Source organism: Simochromis diagramma, unplaced genomic scaffold, assembly GCF_900408965.1.
Source record: "Simochromis diagramma unplaced genomic scaffold, fSimDia1.1 OVJJ01000304.1, whole genome shotgun sequence".
Taxonomy (NCBI): Eukaryota; Metazoa; Chordata; class Actinopteri; order Cichliformes; family Cichlidae; genus Simochromis; species Simochromis diagramma.
In genome coordinates, this window is record NW_024387030.1 from 7,376,673 (window position 1) to 7,401,987 (window position 25,315).

Sequence of the window (25,315 nt, forward strand, 5' to 3'; positions counted from 1 at the left end):
AGTGGAGAGTAGACTTCATCACAGTAGATGTCTTTCTGAAAGTGCTGTAACTAAATTTAAGAATATAATTCACTCTCTGTTATCATCTTCAATGCCCTGTACCAACACTGAGCAGAGCAGCTATCTGAACGCTGCTCCAACAGAGGTACACAGAATGATAGGCAGACGTTCTGACAAAGAACAGAGGTAAACACGCACTAAATATACACACAAAACTAACAAGAAAATGGCAGACAGGAGGGAGACACAGCTGAACCTAATTAGACAAGACAACAGTGAAGCAAAACCCAAAACACTGAACACTGGATGTGGGTGTTTTAAAAGAGGTAAAAGAGAAAATACAAGACAGAAAGCTACAATTCCCAGAATAAAACTTAAAACAAAAACAGAAAACACTGGGTCGCAGTGTAACTGCTGAAGCTCTACTCTGAGCAGTGGTCAGGGTCAAGTGATGTTTCCAGTAACTCAAGTTATAATGTTTGGCTTTCTGAGTCAGGGTGAGAGTTTTTTTTTATTTGTTTATTTTTAATTCTGTTTGTGCTGCTCATGTTTCTCTGATCTGGAATATCTTTTTATCCACTGCAAACCGTTTTATTCTCCGCGGGAGTTTGCTTCATTCATCCTGGCCGCTGTTTACATCCCGCCAGACGCAGATGCGCAGGCAGCTCAGTGCGCACTCGTGGAGCAGATTCTCCACACGGAGCGGACATTCCCGGACTCTCTCATCATTGCTCTTGGGGACTTTAACAAAGCCTATCTGAGCCATGAGCTTCCAAAATACAAGCAGTATATTAAATGCCCGACCAGAGAGGAGAGGACATTGGACCACTGTTACAGCACAATCAGCGGGGCCTATCGCGCGGTGCCCCGCGCTTCACTCGGACTTTCTGACCACGTCATGATCCACCTAATCCCCGCGTACAGACAGAGGCTGAAGCTCTCCAAACCTGTCGTGAGGACTAAAAAACTGTGGAGCAACGAGGCTGTGGAGGAGCTTCGCACGTGTTTGGAGTCTACAGACTGGGACACAATGAAGGCTGCTTCTAACAGCTTGGACGAGTTTACGGACACTGTCACCTCCTATATCCACTTCTGCGAGGACAGCATTGTGCCATCACGCACCAGGGTGAGTTATAACAATGACAAACCCTGGTTTACTCCTAAACTCAAAAAGCTGTGGCTGGAAAAGAGAAAGGCGTTCAGAAGCGGAGACAGGGACTGCTACAGAGAGGCCAAGTACAGGTTCACTAAAGAAGTGGACATTGCTAAACATCAGCACTCTGAGAAGATGCAGCAGCAGATCTCAGAGAATGACTCGGCCTCTGTGTGGAAAGGTTTTAGGAATATCACAAACTACAAGCCTAAAACCCCCCACTCCACTGATGACTTGCTCTTGGCCAACACCCTTAACGACTTCTACTGTCGTTTTGACGAGCCATCAGGCAGCCTTCACACCTCCAACGGCCCCAACAATAGAGACACTTTGGACACTAATTCCCCCACCTCTCCCCCCTCCATAGAGCCATCACCACCTTCAAACCGTTCACCTACAACACCCCCCTCCTCACCCCACACAAAAGAGGATTTCACACCACCTCCTCCCACCACAACTCTTCATATTCATGAAGCAGATGTGAGGAAGCAGTTTAAGAACCTGAATGCTCGGAAAGCTCCCGGCCCAGACGGCGTGTCTCCTGCCACCCTCAGACACTGTGCAAACGAGCTGGCCCCAGTGTTTTCTGGCATTTTCAACTCCTCACTGCAGGCATGTCATGTGCCTGCCTGCTTCAAGTCCTCCACCATAATCCCTGTCCCCAAGAAACCTAGGATCACTGGACTAAATGACTACAGACCCGTGGCTCTGACATCTGTGGTCATGAAGTCCTTTGAGCGCCTAGTTCTCTCCCATCTCAGGACCCTCACGGCCCCCCTCCTGGACCCCCTGCAGTTTGCATATAGAGCCAACAGGTCTGTAGATGACGCCATCAACATGGCCCTACACTTCATCCTGCAGCATCTGGACTCCCCAGGAACCTACGCCAGGATCCTGTTTGTGGACTTCAGCTCTGCCTTCAACACCATCCTTCCAGACCATCTCCGAGGCAAGCTTTCCCAGATGAATGTGCCTGATCCCATCTGCCGGTGGATCACTGACTTCCTGACGGACAGGAAGCAGCATGTGAGGCTGGGAAAGAATGTCTCGGACTCCCGGACCATCAGCACCGGCTCCCCTCAGGGCTGTGTTCTTTCTCCTCTGCTCTTCTCCCTGTACACCAACTGCTGCACCTCCACCCACCAGTCTGTCAAGCTAATCAAGTTTGCAGATGACACCACCGTTATTGGACTCATCTCGGATGGGGACGAGTCTGCCTACAGGAGGGAGGTTGAATGTCTGGTGTCCTGGTGCAGCCACAACAACCTGGTGCTGAATGCCCAGAAGACAGTAGAGATTATTGTGGACTTCAGGAAGCACACAGCCCCACTCCCCCCCATCATCCTGACTGACACCCCCATCACCTCTGTGGACTCATTCCGCTTCCTGGGTACCACCATCACCCAGGACCTGAAGTGGGAGCCCACCATCACCTCCGTCATCAAGAAAGCCCAGCAGAGGATGTACTTCCTGAGGCAGCTGAAGAAATTCAACCTGCCAACACGGACGATGATGCAGTTCTACACCGCAATCATCGAGTCCATCCTCACCTCCTCCATCACCGTGTGGTACGCTGGAGCCACTATCAGGGACAAACAGAGACTGCAGCGTGTTGTGCGCTCTGCTGAGAAGGTGATTGGCTGCAGACTCCCATCCCTGCAGGACCTGTACACCTCCAGGACATTGCGGCGTGCAGCTCGGATCTCAGCTGACCCTTCTCACCCTGGTCACAGTCTGTTTGACCTGCTCCCCTCAGGCAGGAGGCTCCGGTCCATTCGCACCAGAACCTCTCGCCATAAGAACAGTTTCTTCCCCTCTGCTGTTGGACACATGAACAATAACCATATGACTATCCCCACCACTAACACATGACCCTACGCTGTGTTCACTGTATCATTCCATGTTTGGCACTGATCACCACCTGCACTCATGTATATATCTTTCAACGTAGCACTCTTAATTCTTACTCTCATGTATATATCTCATGTATATCTCATGCACATATCTTTCCACGTAGCACTTTTAATTCTTATCCCTACTTTTATTTTTTCCATGTCTATTTAAGTGTTATTTATGACACCATGTTTGCACTGAAGCACCGCAGCAATTTCCTAATGTTGTAAACCTGCTCAACATTTGGCAATAAACCCCCATTCTGATTCTGATTCTGATTCTGATTCTGATTTAACCTGATACATTTTCTGTTTTTTTCCTCAAGATTCACATCATTTTAGTCCTCATTTCAAAGTAATTTGGCAACAGTTTTCTAACTCTGTTAAGCCAAGCCTGTAAGGGACTGTGACCGTCAGCACCACAGGGAGTTGCTGGACTTAGTACCTTTAGAAACCTGGACAGCCTCCCAAACTCAGGAACTCCATCTTGACTCCAAGGCAGTAGATCTGGTTCTCAGTACACTTTATCCACCAGTGATCTTCAGGCAGTAGATGCTGCAGATTATTACTGTGGGTTACCATGGTAGTAAAGTGTTTACACAATGATTCATGGCTGCATAAAAAATTTCTTCACTTTGGCTGAAGGCTGCAGGTGTAGAGTTTTTAACTGCAATCAGAATAACTAGAATAACCACTTAAACACAATACAAGTGTACAAGTGATTTACATATTTGATTATGAGCACACTAACTAAGATACATTCTACACTCACATTTTGAGCTTTTATTTTCTAGATCTCTTCATGGTTTTAATTTCAAGTGAAACATTTATTTACTGAATCAAACTCAAGTTATTTATTTTTCCGCAAGAGTAAAATTTGGAGATATCGTCTTCCTGCTAAAAGATATAAACACACGACCACAAGCTTCTTTCAGCTTTTCCATTAATTTCAAAAGATGAACACATATTTGATTTGTCCCAGATGTTCAGGCCAGATGCAGCCCTGCCGTTTTCATCTCCGCCCAGACTTGATTTTTCATGTGTTAGGCAAACAGGTTAATTTATAGTACACAACACTGAAATTATAGAACAATTATATTTAAAAATAAGACAGAATGCTTAATAATATGGATCACTGCAAGCTTTATTGGCAAAAGTATGAATCATTAATATGGCAGTTATTAGGCACACTCACATCCAGCTGCTACACATGTCACTGTGTAAGTTACTGTTATCAAATAACTTCATCTGCAAACTTTCAAACTCATATTGATCAGAGCAGCAGGGATGTATCTCCTGCTCCCCCACACTAAGCTCCTGTCCTGGACTTCAGCAGCCCCTCTAGCCCTCACACCGGTTCTTGCGGAAGGACTTGGACTGCCAGTAGTCATGATGGTTCACCCTGCAGGAGAACACCTCTGCGTTCATCCAGTTGTCTTGGCTCAGCATCAGGGTGCTGCTGCTTCTGTAGCGACTACTCTTCTCTTCTTCTAAGCTGTTCAGGACCCCCTCTGTCACCTCTGTGCCATCTACTTCCCATCTCACTTCAGCTCCCTGAGGAGAGTAGCTGGTCAGCAGGCAGGCCAGTGTGACTGGGCCTCCAGAGAGCTTTTCAGAGGAGGGTTGAAGCAGAGAGACTGAGGGTCTGACCATGGGGCCAGCTGGAGGAAAGATCACAGACACACAACGATAGATTAACTTCTACTGTAGGACAGATAGCTGACACGAGACAGTTATGATCCATGACAGAGATTAACAGGCCTGTGGATTAACTGCATGATGATATTGTGATATAACAGAGGAGAGAAACTTAGAAATTGGAGGATAAAAGGTTTTAAAAAAGTATAAATAATTAGTGAACGTACCGCTGTATTTGTTTTCATGATGATAAAATTGAAATGTGTACAGGAAACATTAAAGTTTGTCATCTGTTTGTTTCACTTCCTTTTCATCACATCAGACTAACGAACTGTAAACTCAACCGTTAAAGTGCATCTGTACGAAAACTAATTCATTTAGTCAACAGCATAAAATGTTATATCCAACATGGTGTCAAACATTTCAGTGGAAGTCATCATATCATATTTTCACTAACAGCTTTACACAGTTATGATACATGACAGAGATTAACAGCACTGTGGATTAACTGTGCGCATGATACTGTGATCAGAGGAGAGGAGGTAATAAATAGGAGAACCTAATACTTTAATTTAATTGTGTTTTTACACTCAATTAAAATCTTTGTAAAAGTTACAATAATTTAGAGTAAATGTCTTGTTGTTACAGTTATATTCTTGATGGAAAACAAACAGAGCTGGTCTTTGTCATCTGTTTGTTTCACTTCCTTTTTACTACATCAGACCAATAAACTATAAACTCAGCGATGAAATCATTAATCTGCAAATAATCAAATGATCTTTAAGACATGAACAATATTATGCTGCTAACTGTTTGTATAAATAAATAAAATCAAAGATTCCTTTTGCTATATTTTCAGTCTCAGATTTTGTGAAAAAAATATTTATTCACAGATAAATACAAAAAAACCTTTACTTAAAGCAGATTAACTCAATACATTTCAATTTTCAGTACTATATAAACACGATATATATACATGATATACTGTATACTGATATGATAATACTGTATTATATATTTAAACTCTTCTGATACCAAGTTTTCAGTATCAGCCACTATGACCAAACCCAATCACATCATGTAAAACACCCAGAATAAAATTTTGTTTAAAACATTCTGATGACATATTACACTTATAATATAAGTAATATGTAATAGTATAATATTTTGTAGTAATGAGGAGATTTAGATACTTACAGTGAATGATGAGTTTGGTTCCTCCACCAAAAGTCCACCACAGTGATACAAACTCATTAAGTGGCCGTACAAAAACCTCCCACACTCTGATCAAGCATCTAACCACTGAAAATTATCTTTTTTCTCCCCAGTAAACTTCACAGTTTAGAAAATATTTGACATAAAAGTGTTTGTGTTCAAATTGCTTTTTAAAAAAAAATAATTTATGATCATTTTCATAATTTTTATTGATCTAAAAAGTAAAATATACACTTACCAACCAATCTGCCATTTTAATCTAGATGTTGAAAGTTTTGATGTATTTTCCAGTATTTTGTTAGGATCAAAATCATCTCGTAATAATTCATTTAGATATCAAAAAGTATTGCTTCTCACATTGCTTTGTTGTTTGTTGAGAGCAGAGAAAACATTTCCATAGAGAGGAGGCTTTGCAACGTCAGCTGATCCTCCAGAGAACTGAGAAGGTTTATAGCAGAAACCACAACCACCTTGACTCTTCACCATCCTCATAGGTGCTGGATTGCTGCATTAATGGTCAGGATTACTACTGGACACCTATCCTATCACAACGTATTATTGTTCATACTGTTGAATGCACAAGGCATTCAGATTCATATCTGAATATGAAAATATATATATTTTTTATATTTGTGGAATTAATCCAGAAAGATTTCAGTTGAAATAATTTGATTTCATCCAGAGAATATCTAGTTCAAAACCATGCAAATTACCATGATGGCACTTCGGTCCATTACACTGGAAACAGACATGTTGTCCAGAGTGTAAAACAAACTAGTTATTGATGGGTATACAAAACAGACTTTAAATAGAAGAACCAATTTAATTCCACACATACTGTTAAGTGATTCAGAGCTGTGCTTACCAGTGGACGAATGGGATTCCAATTGAAGACGAGTCCAGAGAATCACCAGTTCATACGTGCACACACACACACACGTACACACACACACACACACACACACACACACACACACACACACACACACACACACACACGTGCACACACACACACACACACACACACACGTACAGGTCAAACCAAGGGTACATAAGTAATCACAGCACATCGAAGATCCCACCAAAAAGCCCCGCCCCCCTACACACACACACACACACACTTTAGGCCTTCAGCTTCTGAAAAAAAAACACAAGAAAACAATCAAATACACGCCCTTGAGTTAACCCTACTGCAGAAATACACTGGTGATCTGCAGCTAATAACAGGGCCTCCTTCCAGTGGTGAAACAAAATTAAGAATTGACAAATCAATCATGTATCAGAAATCAAACATGCAGACACCAAATAAATTAAATCCTCAGTTTAGAGCAGTTGACCTATTTATTAGTACTGTCCACCAGGACAAAGACAAGTGAGCTTCTGGAAAGCCTGTCTGCCTGCCTGCAGAGGGACATAACAGGCTTTCATATAAACCATATACATCTCAAACACTATTATAAAAAAGGTGACTTAAAAACCAGAGTAATGCACAAAGATCAAACATTACAGGTCACCGCGAAATTCAAGTCAACTCTTCTTGGGGACACAATGTTCCTGCTTTTCCAGGCCATCGGGGGAAAACCCCCAAAAGTGATTGATATTGTGAAGACTAACATTTTTTTTCTAGCTAAAGCTCAGTGATTGTGAGCAGGTGATAAACTGTCGTGCCAACTCTACCTTTTCTGCTTCACATGAACAGATGTGTGTTTGCCTCCTTAAATGTGTTTTGCATGATTTTATGCCTCACTGCTCCTCAGAGTTTAAGTTCTTCTGCTACTGAGGGTCTGAACTGTTCGTTCACTCACACTGAAAACTGCATCAGGATGATTTTTCCAATAACTCTGATTATTATGTTCGGTTTTCTGAGTCAGGGTGAGAGATTTTTATTTTTGTTTTATTTTTTAATTCTGTCTGTGCTGTTCATGTTTCTCTGATTTAAAAAGATCAATTTGTTGTTTTTCATTTCTCAAGACTGAAATCACTTTATTTTTCATTTCAGAGTCGTTTGCCAACAATTTTCTGACTCAAACAGATAAAGCCAAGTCTGTCCGTCTTGAGGGGACTGTGACCATCAGTGCCACAGGGAGTTCAGATATTGGTGATGATCTTAGTTGGTACCTTCAGAAACCTGGACAGCCTCCCAAACTTCTTATATATGATGCATCAACTCGCTTCTCAGGAACTCCGTCTCGTTTCAGTGGCAGTAGATCTGGTTCTCAATACACTTTATCCATTAGTGATATTCAAGCTGAAGATGCTGGAGATTATTACTGTCTGGGCCTCCATGGTGATAGCACATTCACACAGTGGTTTATAGCTGTACAAAAACCTCCTTCAGTCTGGCTGAAGGCTGCAGCTGCAGAGTGTAGGAGAATATCTGGTTCACTAAACACAACATGAATCATCAACCACAAACACAATATATCTAAACAAAATTACACAGCTTTGTAGTTTTAACTCAAATTTATATATTTGCTACAGCCTCTAAATGTTTGGCTTAAAGGAACCCAGCATTTAAAACTGCTGCCATTTAATCGCCTTTTAATAATCGTAACATAGTTATTCACAAAGGACAGACTGTAACAGAAAGATGACTATGAACCAACCATGCAATGGGCCATTAGATTCAGTCTACTCCCATGAACAAGTTCTAGAAAACTAGAATAATAGGTGTAGGATATCTAAGTCGATCAGCAACAGTAGAAAAGTTTTTACAGAAACCCACAATGCCCAAAAACCAATGCAGCTCACGCCTGGATGAGGGCTGGATATGGCACACATTTTAACATTGGATACCCTTCCTGACGCACCCTTATTCAGGGATTTGCGCTATACACAGTCTTGAGCTACACTGTGGTACAACTATAAATCATACAGCCAATATATTAAACCACATTAAACCAACCACAAATTGTTGTCAATACTTTACAGGTGTGTTCTCTCATGCACAAAGTTTTAGCTTCATTTCAAATATGAAAACCCACATTGATCAGCACATTAACTGTGTAATGATACTGTGGTCAGAGAGATTGAAGTGAGAAATTGGAGTATACTGTGATAATATACACCAAATGTGTTGTTACATCTACTTTTGTGATGAAAACAAAATGTGTACAGGAAAAGTTAAACTTCCACATCTGTTTGTTTCACTTCCTTTTTGCTACTTAAGACTGACAAACTGTAAATTCCTTTAAAGTGCATCTGTATGAAAATTCATTTTTTCAGTCTAAGAGCCTGAATGTCAAAGATTTCTAAAGAATCCTCGGATAGATTCAGTGTCAGACAGCTAAACACTAGACAGCTATAATATATATTAATAGTGTGAATGACACTATGATAAGACAGAGGAGAGGAGGTCACAAATAGGATAAAGAACATAAAACTTTAAAAATATCTAAAAATTGTATTTCCACATTTACAGTCAATTTAAACTTTAAATCTGTGTGTCAGCTGGATGCTGCCTGTCACCTCCACTCTGCATACTGGCTGCTACATAGGGAGTGGGATTGCAGGAGTATAACTCTTCTTCTTCTTCTCAGCCTCAGGGTGCTGCTGCTGTAGCAGATGTGTGTTTGTCTCCATAAATATGTTTTGCATTCCTATGCCTCACTGCTCCTCAGAGTTTAAATTCTGAGAGTCACTGAGAGTCTGAACTGTTCATTCACTCAAACTGAAAACTGCATCATGATGATGTTTCCAACAACTCTGGTTGTCATATTCGGTTTTCTGAGTCAAGGTGAGAGACTTTGTTTTTTTGTCCAAGTTACTCTGACTGTAACTGGTATATTTTATGTTGCTCTCTTGTCTTTATTTCAGAGTCATTTGCCAACAATTTTCTGACTCAGCCTGAGAAAGCCAAGTCTGTCACTCTGGGAAGTACTGTGACCATCAGTGCCACAGGAAGTACAAATATTGATAATGCTCTAAGCTGATACCTTCAGAAACCTGGACAGCCTCCCAAACTTCTAATATACAGAGCATCAACTTGCTTCTCAGGAACTCCGTCTCGTTTCAGTGGCAGTAGATCTGGTTCTCAGTACACTTTATCCATCAGTGATATTCAGGCGGAAGATGTTGGAGATTATTACTGTGTGGGCTACCATTATGATGGCACGTTCACACAGTGAATTATAGCTGTACAAAAACCTCCTTCATTCTGGCTGAAAGATGCAAGTGCAGAGTGTTGGACTGCAATGAGAATGACTGGTCCACTAAACACAACACAAGCATCCCCCCACCTCAAAATGTACAACACATACAGTACATTAACACAGTAGTGACAACAAAGGTCAAATGTTCTGGATAAATAAACCAATCAGAAAATGGTTGAAATGATAATTTCTGAATTTACTGGATGATACTTTAAGTTTGAATTTCAAAAAACGAATTACATAAAAAACACAATTGCTGGAACTGTTCACGAAACATCAACAGAAAATACTTTTAAAAATGAATATTGATCTCAGACCCTTTGCACAATGTACATGAAGTCTGAGTTAGCGAATCGATCAATCTATTTGATGCTGTTCATGATTATTCAGATGGAGGCACCAGCAGAAATCTAGAGAGGTTGCAAAGCTCTGCATAAAATATGCACACAATATGTAATGCCACCTGTATTATGAGTGCAGATCTGATCATTTTTAAAAGTATTATATTTTCACCAATTATTTTTGGAAATTTTTTTAAGAGTCTATTTAGAGCTTCTCCTACTTGTGGCCAGTGGCATTAATGTGCACACAGTTCTATGAAATCCAAAATCCAAAACACTTTAATAATATTGTCTTGAATACTGAGAGGAAGGAAAATAAAAAACAACATAATCAGTTCATTTCAATGTTGAAACATTATTACTGATGGCAAGAGAAGGATGGCGTACAGGCTTGGTATGCCCATATACTGAGGGTGTGCTGTCTGGCAGAGACCTCAGTCAGTAAGATCTTTGACTCCCACCTTCAGCACAAGCTTGACAATAATCCAAGGGAAGCTGGGGATTTTAAATATGAATGAACCCTTTTGGGTACTTCAGTGTAGAACTCCTATCATAGACATGGTGTTAAGTCCCAAAAGGTTGATTCTGTTCATCTGGACGTAACATTTTCAGTGGGAGAAACGTTTCATCACTCATCCAAGTGACTTATTCAGTCTCAGCTGACTGAAAGTTTCCCCAACCTTGTAAAACAGTACATTCGCACAATGACTGAAACTAGGCCACTGAATGAACTATGGGCTGTGAGGTCAGTTCCTTGATCATTAATGATCATTAAGATTTACTTACCTGGCTGATGGAGAGCATGCATCAAGACACATGGTGTTAAGCACTTTTCACAACCAGCTGCTGAGATGAAATAGATAGATCAGTCTCTAAGTTAATGTTGTCAGCACTCTCACACAAAAGCTTTGGTTTCTTCGACAGACTTTAAACCTATTATTGCTCATGCTCTCCACACTGTGAGCTCCTGTCCTGGACTTCAGAAAGCCCCTCCACTGTGCACACTGGCTCTTGCTGAGATTCTGGGGGATGATGAGTAAACTGACCCAGGACTATGACAGAATCAAAGTTGCATGATAACCTGATTACCTGAGTTTTAAGTTTAGACTTGAAGGAATTAGGTTGTGCATTGCCCTCTTCTTTTTTAAAAACACACCAAAAATGTCAGTATTTTTATATTTTCTACATTTCTAATGTCAGTCCTCCAAGAAGAGGAGTTTAGAAGTTTTAAAATATCTGTAATTGTCTGTCCTTCTGGTATACAACACAATAAATGCCAGCATCCATCCATCCATTCGCTTCCGCTTATCCTTTTCAGGGTCGCGGGGGGCGCTGGAGCCTATCCCAGCTGTCATAGGGCGAGAGGCGGGGTACACCCTGGACAGATCGCCAGTCTGTCACAGGGCCAACACACAGAGACAGACAACCATTCGCACTCACATTCACTCGCACATTCACACCTAGTGGCAATTTGGATTATCCAATTAACCTATCCCCACAAGCTGCATGTCTTTGGACAGTGGGAGGAAGCCGGAGTACCCGGAGGGAACCCACGCAAACACGGGGAGAACATGCAAACTCCAGCATTTCTGAGCCAAATAGAGATGTTTGAATGTGGATATATCAGAGACACAATGGGACCCTGTTGGAACAGTTAAACTGGAAACAAGTAAAAAGTTTGCCGACCTTCGGTGCAAAAACAGTAAGCCATAGGAAGATTCAAAGTTCAGATTGTTGTTTATGTGTATCGAAGACAGTACAAAACCCAAGGCAGGAAAAGTTGTGGTTATCACAACAATCACGATTGGCTATCATTAGTATCAAACTATTGGCCTATGAGAGGGAAATTCATGTGGCAGGTTAAATGATACTGAATATGTTTATTTTCTTCTTGGCTGGGAACCATGTTGGCTTTTCTGAATTGGAGATGATAGTTTTAAAAAAAAACAAAAATGTCTTTCAGTCTTTCACTGAAGGCTGTAGGTCCAGAGTGTCGATGAAGAGACTGTGATGAGAATGTCCATTAAACACAACACAAAAAGAGTCATCAAGCAGAAGCACAAAGAATAATAAAAAGTGAAACTCATGGTTTTTACATGAAGGATTAACTTACATTTATCTCATAAGAATTATTGAGCAAGAAATATATATTGCAATGACAACCTTGTGCAATAACCTGTAATTTTCTTACATACTTAAGCCAAAATTAGCTTGCTATTTTTTAATAACAATGGTATTACTGCAGATTCTGAAAATGATATTTTGAATAGTATTATGAATATGAAACAAAAAACAAAAATGATTTTTCATGAGCTGTGATTTTATTTTGTGATGAAGACTTTTTTTTTTTATTACAGCATGATTTTAAAGCACAATATGGAAAAGATTAGCTGATGAAATCTGCATGCACATCAACAAGAGTCAAACATCTGCAGAAATATCACAACAGAGGAAACATGTAGCTTCATCAAATTATAAAACACATCATTTGCAGACAGGAAGTGTTGCTGAAGCTCTACTCTGAGCACTGGTCAGTGTTCAAGGTTTGAGTGACGGGGCTCTGTCCACTCAGACTGGCCTCACAGCTCACTGAGCCCGCCTTCTTCCACTGGTCTACAGAGAGGCTCAGGGTGCTGCTCCAGCTGTAGTGGCCATTTGTTTCCAGGACCTCCAGGCTGTTTGACACACCTGAGGACATCCTGGTGCCCCCCATCTTCCAGTCCAGCTTCCAGTTTGAGGGGAAGCCCCCGGTGGCCAGACACACCACAGTGGCACTACTCTGCTTCTCCTCCTCTTTGGAGGGAGGGAGGATGGTCAAGGTGGGCTGCACCACACCCACTGGAGGAGAGAAATGGGAAGTAGAGAGGGGAAAGGAGTTTACAAAAAAGTTACAATTAAAGCAGGTAAAAACAAGTAGATGAAGCTAAAATAGTAAAAGTAAAATCTTTAAATTATTTTCATAATGTTTTACAGTTAACAACTCATCCCTGTCTTATCCCAGAAATGTTATTCTGTTCATCTGGATGTAGCATTTTCAGTGTGAGAAGCGTTTCATCATTCATTCATCCAAATGATTTCTTCAGTTTATTGCAGGTTTCCACAACCTTAGAAACAGTACATTTGCTTAAAGCATCTTACAATACTGTTATTGCAATTATTCCCCAACTTTCTGAAAATGATTCTCATGGCACTGATCAGTGGCAATGACAAGTTGTATATTAATGTTTGTGAAACTGACCTCATGGCCCATTGTTAGTCAGTGTCGCTGGTCATTATGAAAATGGATTCGTGACAAAATATTTCCCCCACTGAAAACTCTACGTCCAGATGAACAGAATTAACTTTCTTGGATTTCCCTACCTAGATAATTGAGCATGCATCAAGACAACCCTGTGACAATTTCTTTAAGTTAAAGTGACAAAATTAAGACACTTGGGTGACTACGGTAAAAACATTGCCATCTGTTTCTTTCACTTCCTTTAAACTACTTTTGAAATAAATGAACCATAAACACAAAGATGATCTGCATTTACTGATGAATTCAGTTTATATTTTTAGAAGTCTATAAATACACTTTTCAAGTAACAGTTACTTCCAAAAAATTTAATAAAAGATGTTACGTTAAATATTATGCTTTGGTGTTACAGTTTGAAAGAGTTGTAATTCCTATGAACATTTTCATAAGAAAATGCTAAAACAAAATTAGGTCATATTAAAGAGAAATGTAAAAATATAGACAATATATACAATCTATCCATTCGTTCTCTTTCTCTTATCCAGAATATGAAAAGAAAGAGAATCTAAATACATTTTCAGTAAATTAAAATACTGGTAGCAATGAATGAGCGTTGAGCTCAGTCAAGTTCAGAAATCAACTTTGTTTTATAAATCATAAAAATGATCAACAACAATCACTGAACTTATCATATGTCTCTTCAGCATTTTATGAAACACGTTTTAAATGGTTCTATCTGTGCAAAGTAAAAATTTATAGTACTTACAGTCAACGATTAGTTTGGTCCCTCCGCCAAAAGTCCACCACAGTGATACAAACTCATTAAGTGGCCGTACAAAAACCTCCTGAACATGAAACTCATTGCTCAAAATCACTTTTATGTTCAGAATCACTCAATACTTTCTTATAAATGACCAAAATGCATACCTTATGTTATATTAAAGTTTTTAATGACATGGTTTAGAAATTATTTTTTTAATTTTTTATGTATTTACCAATTTTTTTAGTTCTACATTTCTACAGCCGAAAATGACTGAACTGCAATTGAAAAGTGTCATATTCTCACTTCTAAGTAAATTGAAACACAAACAATTGTTGAAATAAAATTAACATCATGCCATAAAATCCTATTAATCTTCAATATGTCCTGTAAGCAACTTAAATCCAAGGGAAAAAATTTATAAAATACAGAATGGAACAAAACTTTACCTGCTCTTCTTTTGCTATAATCTTTTGCTATAATCCATTATCATCATATTTAGTGTAAATCTATGAAGAGTTTCTTCTCATTATTTGTAACTTGTCTTCTGTGTGCTGAGACTAGAAAAAATAGTTTCTATAGAGAGGAGGCTTTGCATCTTCAGCTGATCCTCCAGAGAACTGAGAAGGTTTATAGTCCTGTGACTTCAACACTGCAGGACTCACATCTGTCAGTCAACACAGCAGAAAGCACAACCACCATGACTCTCATCACCATCCTCATCTGGACGCTGACCTGTGTCAGGAGTCAGGATTATTTAGAAGTCAGCCAAAACCTAATATAACTCAATGTTTTTGCTATTTCAGTGACCACTGATATATCTGAGGGAACATTTGAGTTATTAGTATTTGTATGTACAAGACCAGTGTTGGGCAAGTTACTTTGAAAAAGTTATTAATTTTGGTACTAATTACTTCTTCAAAAAAGTAACTGAGTTAGTAACTGAGTTACAAGATTCTAAAAGTAATTAATTACTAGGAAAAGTAACTATTATGTTACTTATAAAAAAAAATGTTTAACCCTCTGGGTTCCAGGGTATAACTGGCCGTTTTTGACTACTTTTAATTTTACCTCCACATTTCACCTCTAAAAACTATTTACTTTGCCTTGTTTGGTATCATTCTTTTCAGCACAACCTCACGTGTCTGAATTTACAGTTATGTTTTCATTGACGTACTGTATTAGCACAACTAATCTAAAATCAGACAAAAAACATAAACTCTGAGTAGAAAAGTTGTAGTTTTTACTGTAACAACCACAAACACACTAAATGTCACAAATCTCTCACATCTCAAAACTCGCTCACGCTGTCTCTTTTTTTCTGCTCTCTTTCTTTCTCTCTCTCTCTATCTCACTGCCACTCCTAAAATTTCCCCCTCTTCCTAAACAAGCAAATGTCATGTTGCCATATCATTTTTTGATTGGTCGACATTGTACATTTTTCCACCAACATGAAAGTGGTGTTTTTTGTTTTGTTTTGTTTTTTAATTTTTTGGTCATAAGCAGAGAGTGCTTGCTAGCGCTGCCCTTGGAGATTAAACGTGACGAAAGTATTTAGGAAAAAACACCGCGAATATATTGTTATCGTGACGCTGGTTTTACAGGGCACTGGTATATAGTACCTTGTTGCTTTGTCATCTTGAAGTGGTCATGTGATTGGTTTAGATCTGAGCCTTCAGGCTGATGATGCAGGAGATTACTGCTGTATGGAGTGTATGACAACCCTTTATCATGCGCATATTGATAGAGAGCCATACAAAAACCTCCCTTAGTTACTGTCAGTGCTGCAGCTGTGACATGGATGCCTGGTTCACTGAGTCTTCTTGAATCTTTTCTCTCCCCCTTTCCTTTTGCTATTTCTCCAGTTTCTTCTCTCATCTTTTGCCAATCTTTTGCTTTATCCTGTGTCTGGTCTAATATCCACAAGACAATGATATGATTAAACAATACAAAGTAAATAAGTAAAACAAAAACATTAACAAAATGAGCCTACGGCGAGTCTATGGTGGCCCACTTGGGGCAGCAAATATGATTAGCACAACAAAGCATTCAGACCATAATTCTGCTGGACAGGTTAAAAAAATTCCCTATGTGTAAATTTATTGGCTTCTTTGTACATGTGGGTGCTGAGTTCTGCAGACACAGGCTATTGAAATTATGCACAAACGCTTGAGTGACATTGCGTGAGCAATTTTTAAGGAATGGCCTACCAAAATTACTACCATAGTGCATTAATGATTCAGTCAGAAGGTTAAAAAGAAAGCGAAAAAAGAACTGCATGCCTCGCTTGCCTCAGAGTTCATGATTTAACAATAAGAAGGAGACTGGCATCCATGGGAGAGTTCCTAGGCAAAAGGCCACCAAAAAGAATTCAACAGCTCATCTTTACCAAAAAAACACTTTTATGATACCCTTTTAAAACTGTTGGGAAAATATTCTGTTGACTGATGAGACAATAGTTGAACTTCTGCTCTCTGTTAAAAAAGTTCTAACCTCTGATCCTATAAGTCTTACTCAGTAGGTAGTGCAGAGGTCAGCCGGAGCCGATATGGATGAGGGGATTCGCCCCAGTGTATTTCCTGTTTGCTCTGATATGAAGAAACCTGAGTAGCTTTGAAGGTCAAATCTTAACAACATCGTCACACCTGTTATGGCAGCTCCGCTCTAGATCGTGGCACTTCTTGTTTCTGGGAGCCTGGACAGCAGGCTCCAAGGAAGGATTTTTTTAATAAGGCTAGGGAAACCTGCAAGAGCAATTTTCACTAATAAAGAATAAAGCTCAGACATTTATCTTTACTGTTTCATTAAAGGTTAAAAAGCAAATGTCATAAACTTAGACTTTAAGTGCAGGAAATTTTATTACGGTGATCTAGCAGGAGAAAAGTAAAATCAAAATCATGTATTAATGATCACCAAACAATAATCGCCTAAACAATTAAACAGTAACTTAAATTACACTCATCTAACTAATCTACTCTGAACTAATGGTCAGTTTGTTCTTATCTTTGGTGAAGAGGGGTTGGAGGAATGATGAGCACAAATGAGTTGATGATAATCACCCAGCAGGAAAGCAGCTAGGCATCCGGTGGAAATGGGATGTACATCAAGATTATTCTGAGCCGGTCAGCAGGCAGGCCAGTGTGACTGGGCCTCCAAAGAGCTTCTCAGAGGAGGGTTGAAGCAGAGAGACTGAGGGTCTGACCATGGGGCCAGCTGGAGGGAAGATCACAGACACAAAAGATGTAGATGTTTTCAGTCATTATGCAAATATACTGTGTATAAGATTGGGGAAACCTGCTGAGACGGAAGAAGTCACTTGAATGAGTGACGAAATGTTTCTCCTACTGAAAACGCTACGTCCAGATGAACAGAATCGACCTTTGGAGAAGATGTAGATTAACTTCTACTGTAGGACAGATAGCTGACACGACATAGTTATGATACATGACAGAGATTAACAGGCCTGTGGATTAACTGTATGATGATATTTTGATAAAACAGAGCACAGAAACTGAGAAATCGGTGGATATTAGGCTTTAACAAAGAATAAATAATTAGTGAATGTGCTGCTGTATTTGTTTTCTTGATGATAAAATTGAAATGTGTACAGGAAATGTTAAAGTTTGTCATCTGTTTGTTTCACTTCCTTTTCATCACATCAGACTAACAAACTGTAAACTCAACCGTTAAAGTGCATCTGTACGAAAACTAATTCATTTAGTCAACAGCATAAAATGTTATATCCAACATGGTGCCAAACATTTCAGTGAAACTGGATTGACTCAAAAAATTATTTAAATTTTCAGTACTATATAACCATTCAGTCATGATACTGTATTATATATTCACACTTTCTAATACCAAGTTTTCAATAACAGCTACTACTAAACCCAATCATATATACATCATGTAAAACACCCAGAATAAAATTCCTTCTCACATTGCTTTGTTGTGTGTTGAGAGCAGAGAAATGATTTCCATAGAGAGGAGGCTTTGCATCATCAGCTGATCCTCCAGAGAACTGAGAAGGTTTATAGTCCTGTGACTTCAACACTGCAGGACTCACATCTGTCAGTCAACACAGCAGAAAGCACAACCACCATGACTCTCATCACCATCCTCATCTGGACGCTGACCTGCTGCTGTTTTACAGGTTCATTCACTCAGCAACATTTCAAACATGATGTGCTGCTTTTTCTCTCATTGATTTCTGCTGATAAATGAATGATTTGTTTTTGTCTGCAGGATGCAGCGGTCAGGTGACTGTGACTCAACCTCCAGCAGTGACATTTACTCCTGGAAACACTGTCACTCTGACCTGTAGGACCAGCCAAGCTGTTTACAGATTTGATGATGGTGATGATGCTATGTACTGGTATCAACAGAAATCTGGACAGGCTCCAAAGCTCCTAATAAAATGGGCAAAAACGCTTCAGTCAGGAACACCAACTCGATTTAGTGGCAGTGGAAGCAGCTCTGACTTCTCTATGACCATCAGTGGAGTTCAGGCTGACGATGCAGCAGTTTACTACTGTCAGAGTTTACATGAAATAAACAGTGCTTGGGTGTTCACACAGTGATTTGTAGTCGTACAAAAACCTCCCTCAGTCAGACTGCAGAGAAACTGAGCTGTTAAAGCAGGAACTGACTGCAGCTTCTGAAGAGGAAGAAACTCTGACACAGACCAGTGAACACAGTAACTTCACCAAGCACTAAATACTCATCTACACTTCTTTGGGGGAATTTTGAAATAAGGATTTATTTTTAAACATCTGGTTCCACCGATTCACACTTTTCTTGTTTCTTTTTTACATTCCCCTAATAGTCACATTGCATTAAGACTTTGATGTTTGTTTGTTTGTTTGTTTATATTTTTTAAGCTTTATATTCCCAATATCGTCCCATGAAGGCCATGAAAATCATTAAAGCTTGATCGAAGCTTTAACTTGTTGTTGTCTGCACTTTTTAGCAGTGTTCTCTCTCACACAAAGTTTTCTTCAAAAATCATATTGATCATATTGTTCGTTTTACTTTTCCCACTGTGAGTTCATGCCCAGCTTCTCTGATCTTTGCATTACCACAGATCTACTTTCAACCAATTCTCTTGGCTATGCGTCGGAGTGCTGTTGTATCAGTAGTTCTGTCAGTACAAAACCTGAAGTACCAAAAGGACAACCTGTGGTTATCGCAATAAGCTCATGTTTACTATCATGGGTGTCAGTCTGTCATATGTAAGGAATCATGATCTCGTCATCATCAGATCATGATGAGATTGGACTTAATAACCTTTCCTGCACTGGACACCAGGTTCCTTCTTTGGTTTTTTTGGGTTACATCAGGTGGATAAAACATGTGCATGTGACAAAAAGAAAAAATAAGTTTAATAGATCATAACAAGTTTAGGTAGTATGTTTTGCCAGCACACCAAAGCCATGTTCCTGTTTTTTTTTCTAAAAAAATTTTAATTTTCAGCAGATGAAAACACTGTAATGTCACTTTTTTCTTTTCCATATATATATATATATATATATATATATATATATATTTTTTTTTTTTTTTTTTTCATTTAGTGTGACTGCATTTGCAGCCATCACACACACAGGCAGACATTATTTACTTGCTATGCAAAAGGACTGTAAGAAGTTCTGTATTCTGTATACACCGATCAGGCATATCATTATAACCAATGACAGGGGAAGTGATTGATTGATTGATTGATTGATTGATATACCTTTATTAGTCCCACAAGGGGAAATTTCATAAGGCTGCCGAACTATTGCACGCAATGGCGGCGCCATCTTACCCTCCGACCATACATACATTACACAAAACATCACATGGGGAAGGCAGGTCAGTGAGGTATAACAATGGAAAATGCATCACATGAGGAAAGATAGGGAGAAAAAAAAAAAAAACTCCCCCCAGACTGAGCTCCAACAGGGAGATCAGTTTGAGAACAGAAAAAAAACACCTCTGCACATAGCACATGAAAAAACTCTTAATACACCAAAGAAACACATGACAAGCAACAGGGGTGGGTAAAGGGTGAGAGACCGCAGAATTAGACAGTACATCCGGGGCTGCGTGCGCTGGTCTCTTTGATCCACCGTCAGCATCGGAAGGGAATAAGCGTCGAAGGCGTTTGGAAAGGGAGGGGGGGTGAGTGTGTGCATATCAGTGTATATGTATGTGTGTGCGTGTCCAGAGTTCAGCTGAGACAGTGTCCTTCGCCTTGCTAGGCTAAGTAAACAGTCTTCCAGCCAACCCAGGTGGCCTTGCATGGAATGGGAAGAAACAGACTAAAAACAGTCGTTATCAGGGTGTTGTTGTTCAGCTCCAGCCTTGACACCACAGCTGGGCGCCAAAGGGGTATCCGCACAAGTGATGGTGGTTTTTACTTTAGTGTGAACAGCTCATATTAATTTCAAAGCAGTTCTACAGTCCAACACTGGTCTCTCAATCTCCCGTTGGAGAGCCGCAAGAGAATAACACTGATTATTTCTCCTTATCTTATCTCACAGTTTGTTGTGTGTGTGGCTGCATAGTCACAGACCAGTCAGGGTGCCCACCACTAAAAGCGCCAACAATGGGCATGCGAATGTTGTCTGATTAATCACATGTTCTTTTAAATAACATGTGTGTGCATTGCTTAACTGAAGAACACCAGGTACCAGGATGCACTGTAGGAGGAAGTGTGATCTGTTTGGGAAACCTTGGGTCCTGCCATCCATGTGGATTCTACTTTGGCACTTACCTCCTACTGAAGCGTTGTTGCAGGCTTTTCGTAGAAATTATATTTATTCGCTGTGGCCTCTTTCAGCAGGATAATGTGTTCTCCTGCCAAGCAAAAGTGGTTCAGAAATGGTTTGAGGAGCACAACAATGAGTTTGCAGTGTTGACTTTGTCTCCAAATCCCACAGATTTCAATCCCATCGAAACATGTGTGAGATGTGCTGCACAAGCAATTCTGATCCATGGATGTCCCAACTTACAGGAATTGAATGATACAGCAGGACACTTTCAGAGATCTAATGGAGTCCATGTCTCAACTGTTCAGGGCTGTTTTAGCAGCAAAAATGAGACCAACAAATAGCAGATAGGTTTTTTGCGTGATTGATGTAGTCCTGCTGAAGACAATTCCAGGTCTCTATTAAAGGGCAGGAAGAATAAGTCTGAGTTACAGCAGGATGATTATGTTAGTTTAAATGAATCAACACCTCCAAGAAACCTCGAAGGCGGAGGTGTGGCAGCAATTTCCCACACCAGCTTATTAACCAACCACAGACCAAGACAGAGTTTTAATTCATTTCAAAGCCTGATGCTTAAACATGTTCACCCGGGCTGGAAAACCCCCCAAAAAACAGTCTTATTTGTTCACATCTATCATCCACCTGGGCCTTACACGGAGTTTCTGTCTGATTTCTCAGACTTTTTATCTGATTTAGTGCTCAGCTCAGATAAAATAATTATTGTCGGTGATTTTAACATCCATGTAGAAGCTAAAAATGACAAACTCAACAAGACATTTAATCTGTCATTAGACTCAATTGGCTTCTCTCAAAATGTAAAAGAACCCACCCACCACTTTAATCACACTCTAGATCTTGTTTTAACATATGGCATAGAAACTGAACATTTAACAGTGTTTCCTGAAAACCTTATCTGGTCTAATCCTGTTCTAAGTACAATAATTGATTACACAGCAGTGGAGAGTAGACTTCATCACAGTAGATGTCTTTCTGAAAGTGCTGTAACTAAATTTAAGAATATAATTCATTCACTGTTATCATCTTCAATGCCCTGTACCAACATAGAGCAGAGCAGCTATCTGAACGCTGCTCCAACAGAGGTCGATCATCTTGTTAATAATTTTGCCTCCTCACTAAGTATGACTGGTTACTGTAGCTCATGAGAAAAAGAGATCCTCAAATCAAAAGTACTTGACTATGTGGTATAACTCTCAAACACGCACCTTAAAGCAGATAACTTATAAGCTGGAGACAAAATGGCGTAAAACAAAGTTAGAAGATCATCTTTTTGCTTTAGTTTGCTGCATTATAAGAAAGCCCTCTGTAAAGCTAGAACATCTTTCTATTCATCACTGATTAAAGAAAATAAGAACAACCCAAGGTTTCTCTTCAGCACTGTAGCCATGCTGACAAAAAAAATCAGAGCTCTTTTGACTCAACCGTTCCTTTAATGTTAACTAGTAATGACTTCATGAACTTCTTCACAAATAAAATTTGAAACATTAGAGAGAAAAAATACTCATAATCGTCTCACAGATGTAACATTATCTACAGCAACTTTCAGTGCCATTAATATTCATATATAGTCTTTTTCTCCAGTTGGTCTTTCTGAGTTAACTTCAGTAACTGCTTCCTCAAACCATCAACATGTCTTTTAGACCCCATTTCTACAAGACTGCGCAAAGAAGTCCTGCCATTAATTAATGCTTCAATCTTAAACATGATCAACCTGTCTCTAGTAATCGGCTATGTACCACAGGCCTTCAAGCTGGCAGTAGTTAAACACTTACTTAAAAAGCCTTCTCTTGACCCAGCAGTCTTTGCCAGTTAGTCTTAGCTTTCTTTCATGTCAAACATTCTTGAAAGAGTAGTTGTCAAACAGCTAACAGATCATCTGCAGACGAATGGCTTATTTGAAGAGTTTCAGTCATGTTTCAGAGCTCATCACAGCACAGAAACAGAATCTGCTTATAGCCTCCAGTTTTAGAGAGTAATGGAATACATGTAACGGCAACGAAGAACAGAGGTAACCACGCACTAAATATACACACAAGGTAACAAGAAAATGGCAGACAGGAGGGAGACACAGCTGAACCTAATTAGACAAGACAACAGTGAAGCAAAACCCAAAACACTGAACACTGGACGTGGGTGTTTTAAAAGAGGTAAAAGAGGAAATACAAGACAGAAAGTCACAATTCTCAGAATAAAACTTAAAACAAAAACAGAAAACACTGGGTCGCAGTGTAACTGCTGAAGCTCTACTCTGAGCAGTGGTCAGGGTCAAGTGATGTTTCCAGTAACTCAGGTTATAATGTTTGGCTTTCTGAGTCAGGGTGAGAGTTTTTTTTTATTTGTTTATTTTTAATTCTGTTTGTGCTGTTCATGTTTCGCTGATTTAACCTGATACATTTTCTGTTGTTTTTTCCTCAAGATTCACATCATTTTAGTTCTCATTTCAAAGTCATTTGCCACAAGTTTTCTGACTCTGTTAAGCCAAGCCTGTAAGGGACTGTGACCGTCAGCACCACAGGGAGTTGCTGGACTTAGTACCTTTAGAAACCTGGACAGCCTCCCAAACTCAGGAACTCCATCTTGACTCCAAGGCAGTAGATCTGGTTCTCAGTACACTTTATCCACCAGTGATCTTCAGGAAGTAGATGCTGCAGATTATTACTGTGGGTTACCATGGTAGTGAAGTGTTTACACAATGATTCATGGCTGCATAAAAAATTTCTTCACTTTGGCTGAAGGCTGCAGGTGTAGAGTTTTCAACTGCAATGAGAATAACTAGTCTCTCTCTCTCTCTCTCTCTCACACACACACACACACGCACAGCACACACACACGCACGCACACACACACACACACACGCACACACACACACACACACACACACACACACACAAACAGGTATTTGTTTGAAGGTTCTGTTTTGAATGCTTGCTGCGCTTCACTGATCCTAAACCAGTTTAAGAAGAACCAGCGAGAAACATCTGTGCAGAGTCTCTAACAGTGAGATTTTTCATAATGATGATGATGTTACTGACTTCACTGCTCATCACAATCATGCTCAGACTTCAAGGTGATGAGTGATGTGGTTCTGTTATATTCTCTGTTATGTTGTAATTTATATCACACTGTCATTTTAACAAAGTAACATATTTTAATTTCCAGGATCAGATGCCAGTTCATCTGTGACTCAGTCTCCTGTGTTTAAAGCTGCTGCTTTGGGGGAGACGGTCTCTCTGAGCTGTACAGCCAGTAAAGGAGTTGACAATTATCTCAGCTGGTATCTACAGAAACCTGGACAGCCTCCCAAACTGCTGTTTTACCAAATCAGCAGCCGTGAATCTGATACTCCGAGTCATTTCAGCAGCAGTGGATCTGAGCCTGAGTTCACTCTGACAATCAATGGAGTTCAGGCTGCAGATGCAGGAGATTACTACTGTATGGGACTGTATAGAGGCCCAGTGTTCACACAGTGATACAGAGTCGCACAAAAACCCCCCTCAGTTACTATTTGCAGTGTTGCAGCTGTGAGCTTCTGATACAGACTCTGACATGCATCACTGGTTCCCTGAGTCCACTTTCAGAGGTGGAAACTAAAATATGTATTCATTCCTGATCACATCATTAAGAAGATTTTAAATTAAGTAACACTGTTTAGAATCTGCAACATATTATCCTTATTTCACTACATTTTGTATTAATTCTAATTTGCTGTTGATAATAAGGTAATATGAAAATAATTTTGTTTATACAGTACATTTTAAATCACAAAGTTATAAGGTGTTTCACATTTTAAATAAAATCAACTTATAAGAAATAAGTTTTCATATCACAGCATACATAAATACATATTTAAAACTAATTGGTGACAACAAAGGTCAAAATTAAACCGCCACATGATCAGGATAACGAAAACTAGCAAAAATTGCAGAAAAATGTATTTGGTTAATTTTATTAATTTGATTAGTAAAATTTTAATATTAATTCTACAGTTTGCCAGAAGGCCACGAAGGGAAGCAAGAGAACATGTGTTGTTCTTTGATGATACTTTGAGTCAGATTTTTGCAGTATTAATTCCTTGAGAAAACCAGACTGGATGGGCTTAGAGGCTCAAAATCCAAGTCTTAGTCAAAAAACTTGCACAGAAAATTCATCTAGTCATCAAAACC

General features: G+C 39.6%; 1 long non-coding RNA gene, 1 pseudogene and 3 gene segments (V, D, J or C); 3 read left to right on the top strand and 2 right to left on the bottom strand.

Moving 5' to 3' along the window:
- Window positions 1-4,386: 4,386 nt before the first annotated feature.
- On the bottom strand, window positions 4,387-4,698 carry LOC120739760. The segment is given in 1 exon segment: window positions 4,387-4,698. A coding segment is annotated over 1 exon segment (312 nt).
- Window positions 4,699-9,525: 4,827 nt separating this feature from the next.
- LOC120739704 lies at window positions 9,526-10,236 on the top strand (annotated as a pseudogene).
- Window positions 10,237-12,689: 2,453 nt separating this feature from the next.
- Window positions 12,690-15,108, bottom strand: LOC120739761. The segment is given in 3 exon segments: window positions 12,690-13,228; window positions 14,392-14,517; window positions 15,051-15,108. Coding segments are annotated over 3 exon segments (507 nt in total).
- Window positions 15,109-18,348: 3,240 nt separating this feature from the next.
- Window positions 18,349-19,647, top strand: LOC120739694. The segment is given in 2 exon segments: window positions 18,349-18,538; window positions 18,631-19,647. Coding segments are annotated over 2 exon segments (387 nt in total).
- Window positions 19,648-23,335: 3,688 nt separating this feature from the next.
- On the top strand, window positions 23,336-24,415 carry LOC120739720. Its single transcript, XR_005697272.1, has 3 exons — window positions 23,336-23,470; window positions 24,048-24,219; window positions 24,312-24,415. It is a non-coding gene; the product is annotated as an uncharacterized LOC120739720 (long non-coding RNA).
- The last annotated feature ends 900 nt before the right edge of the window (window positions 24,416-25,315 follow it).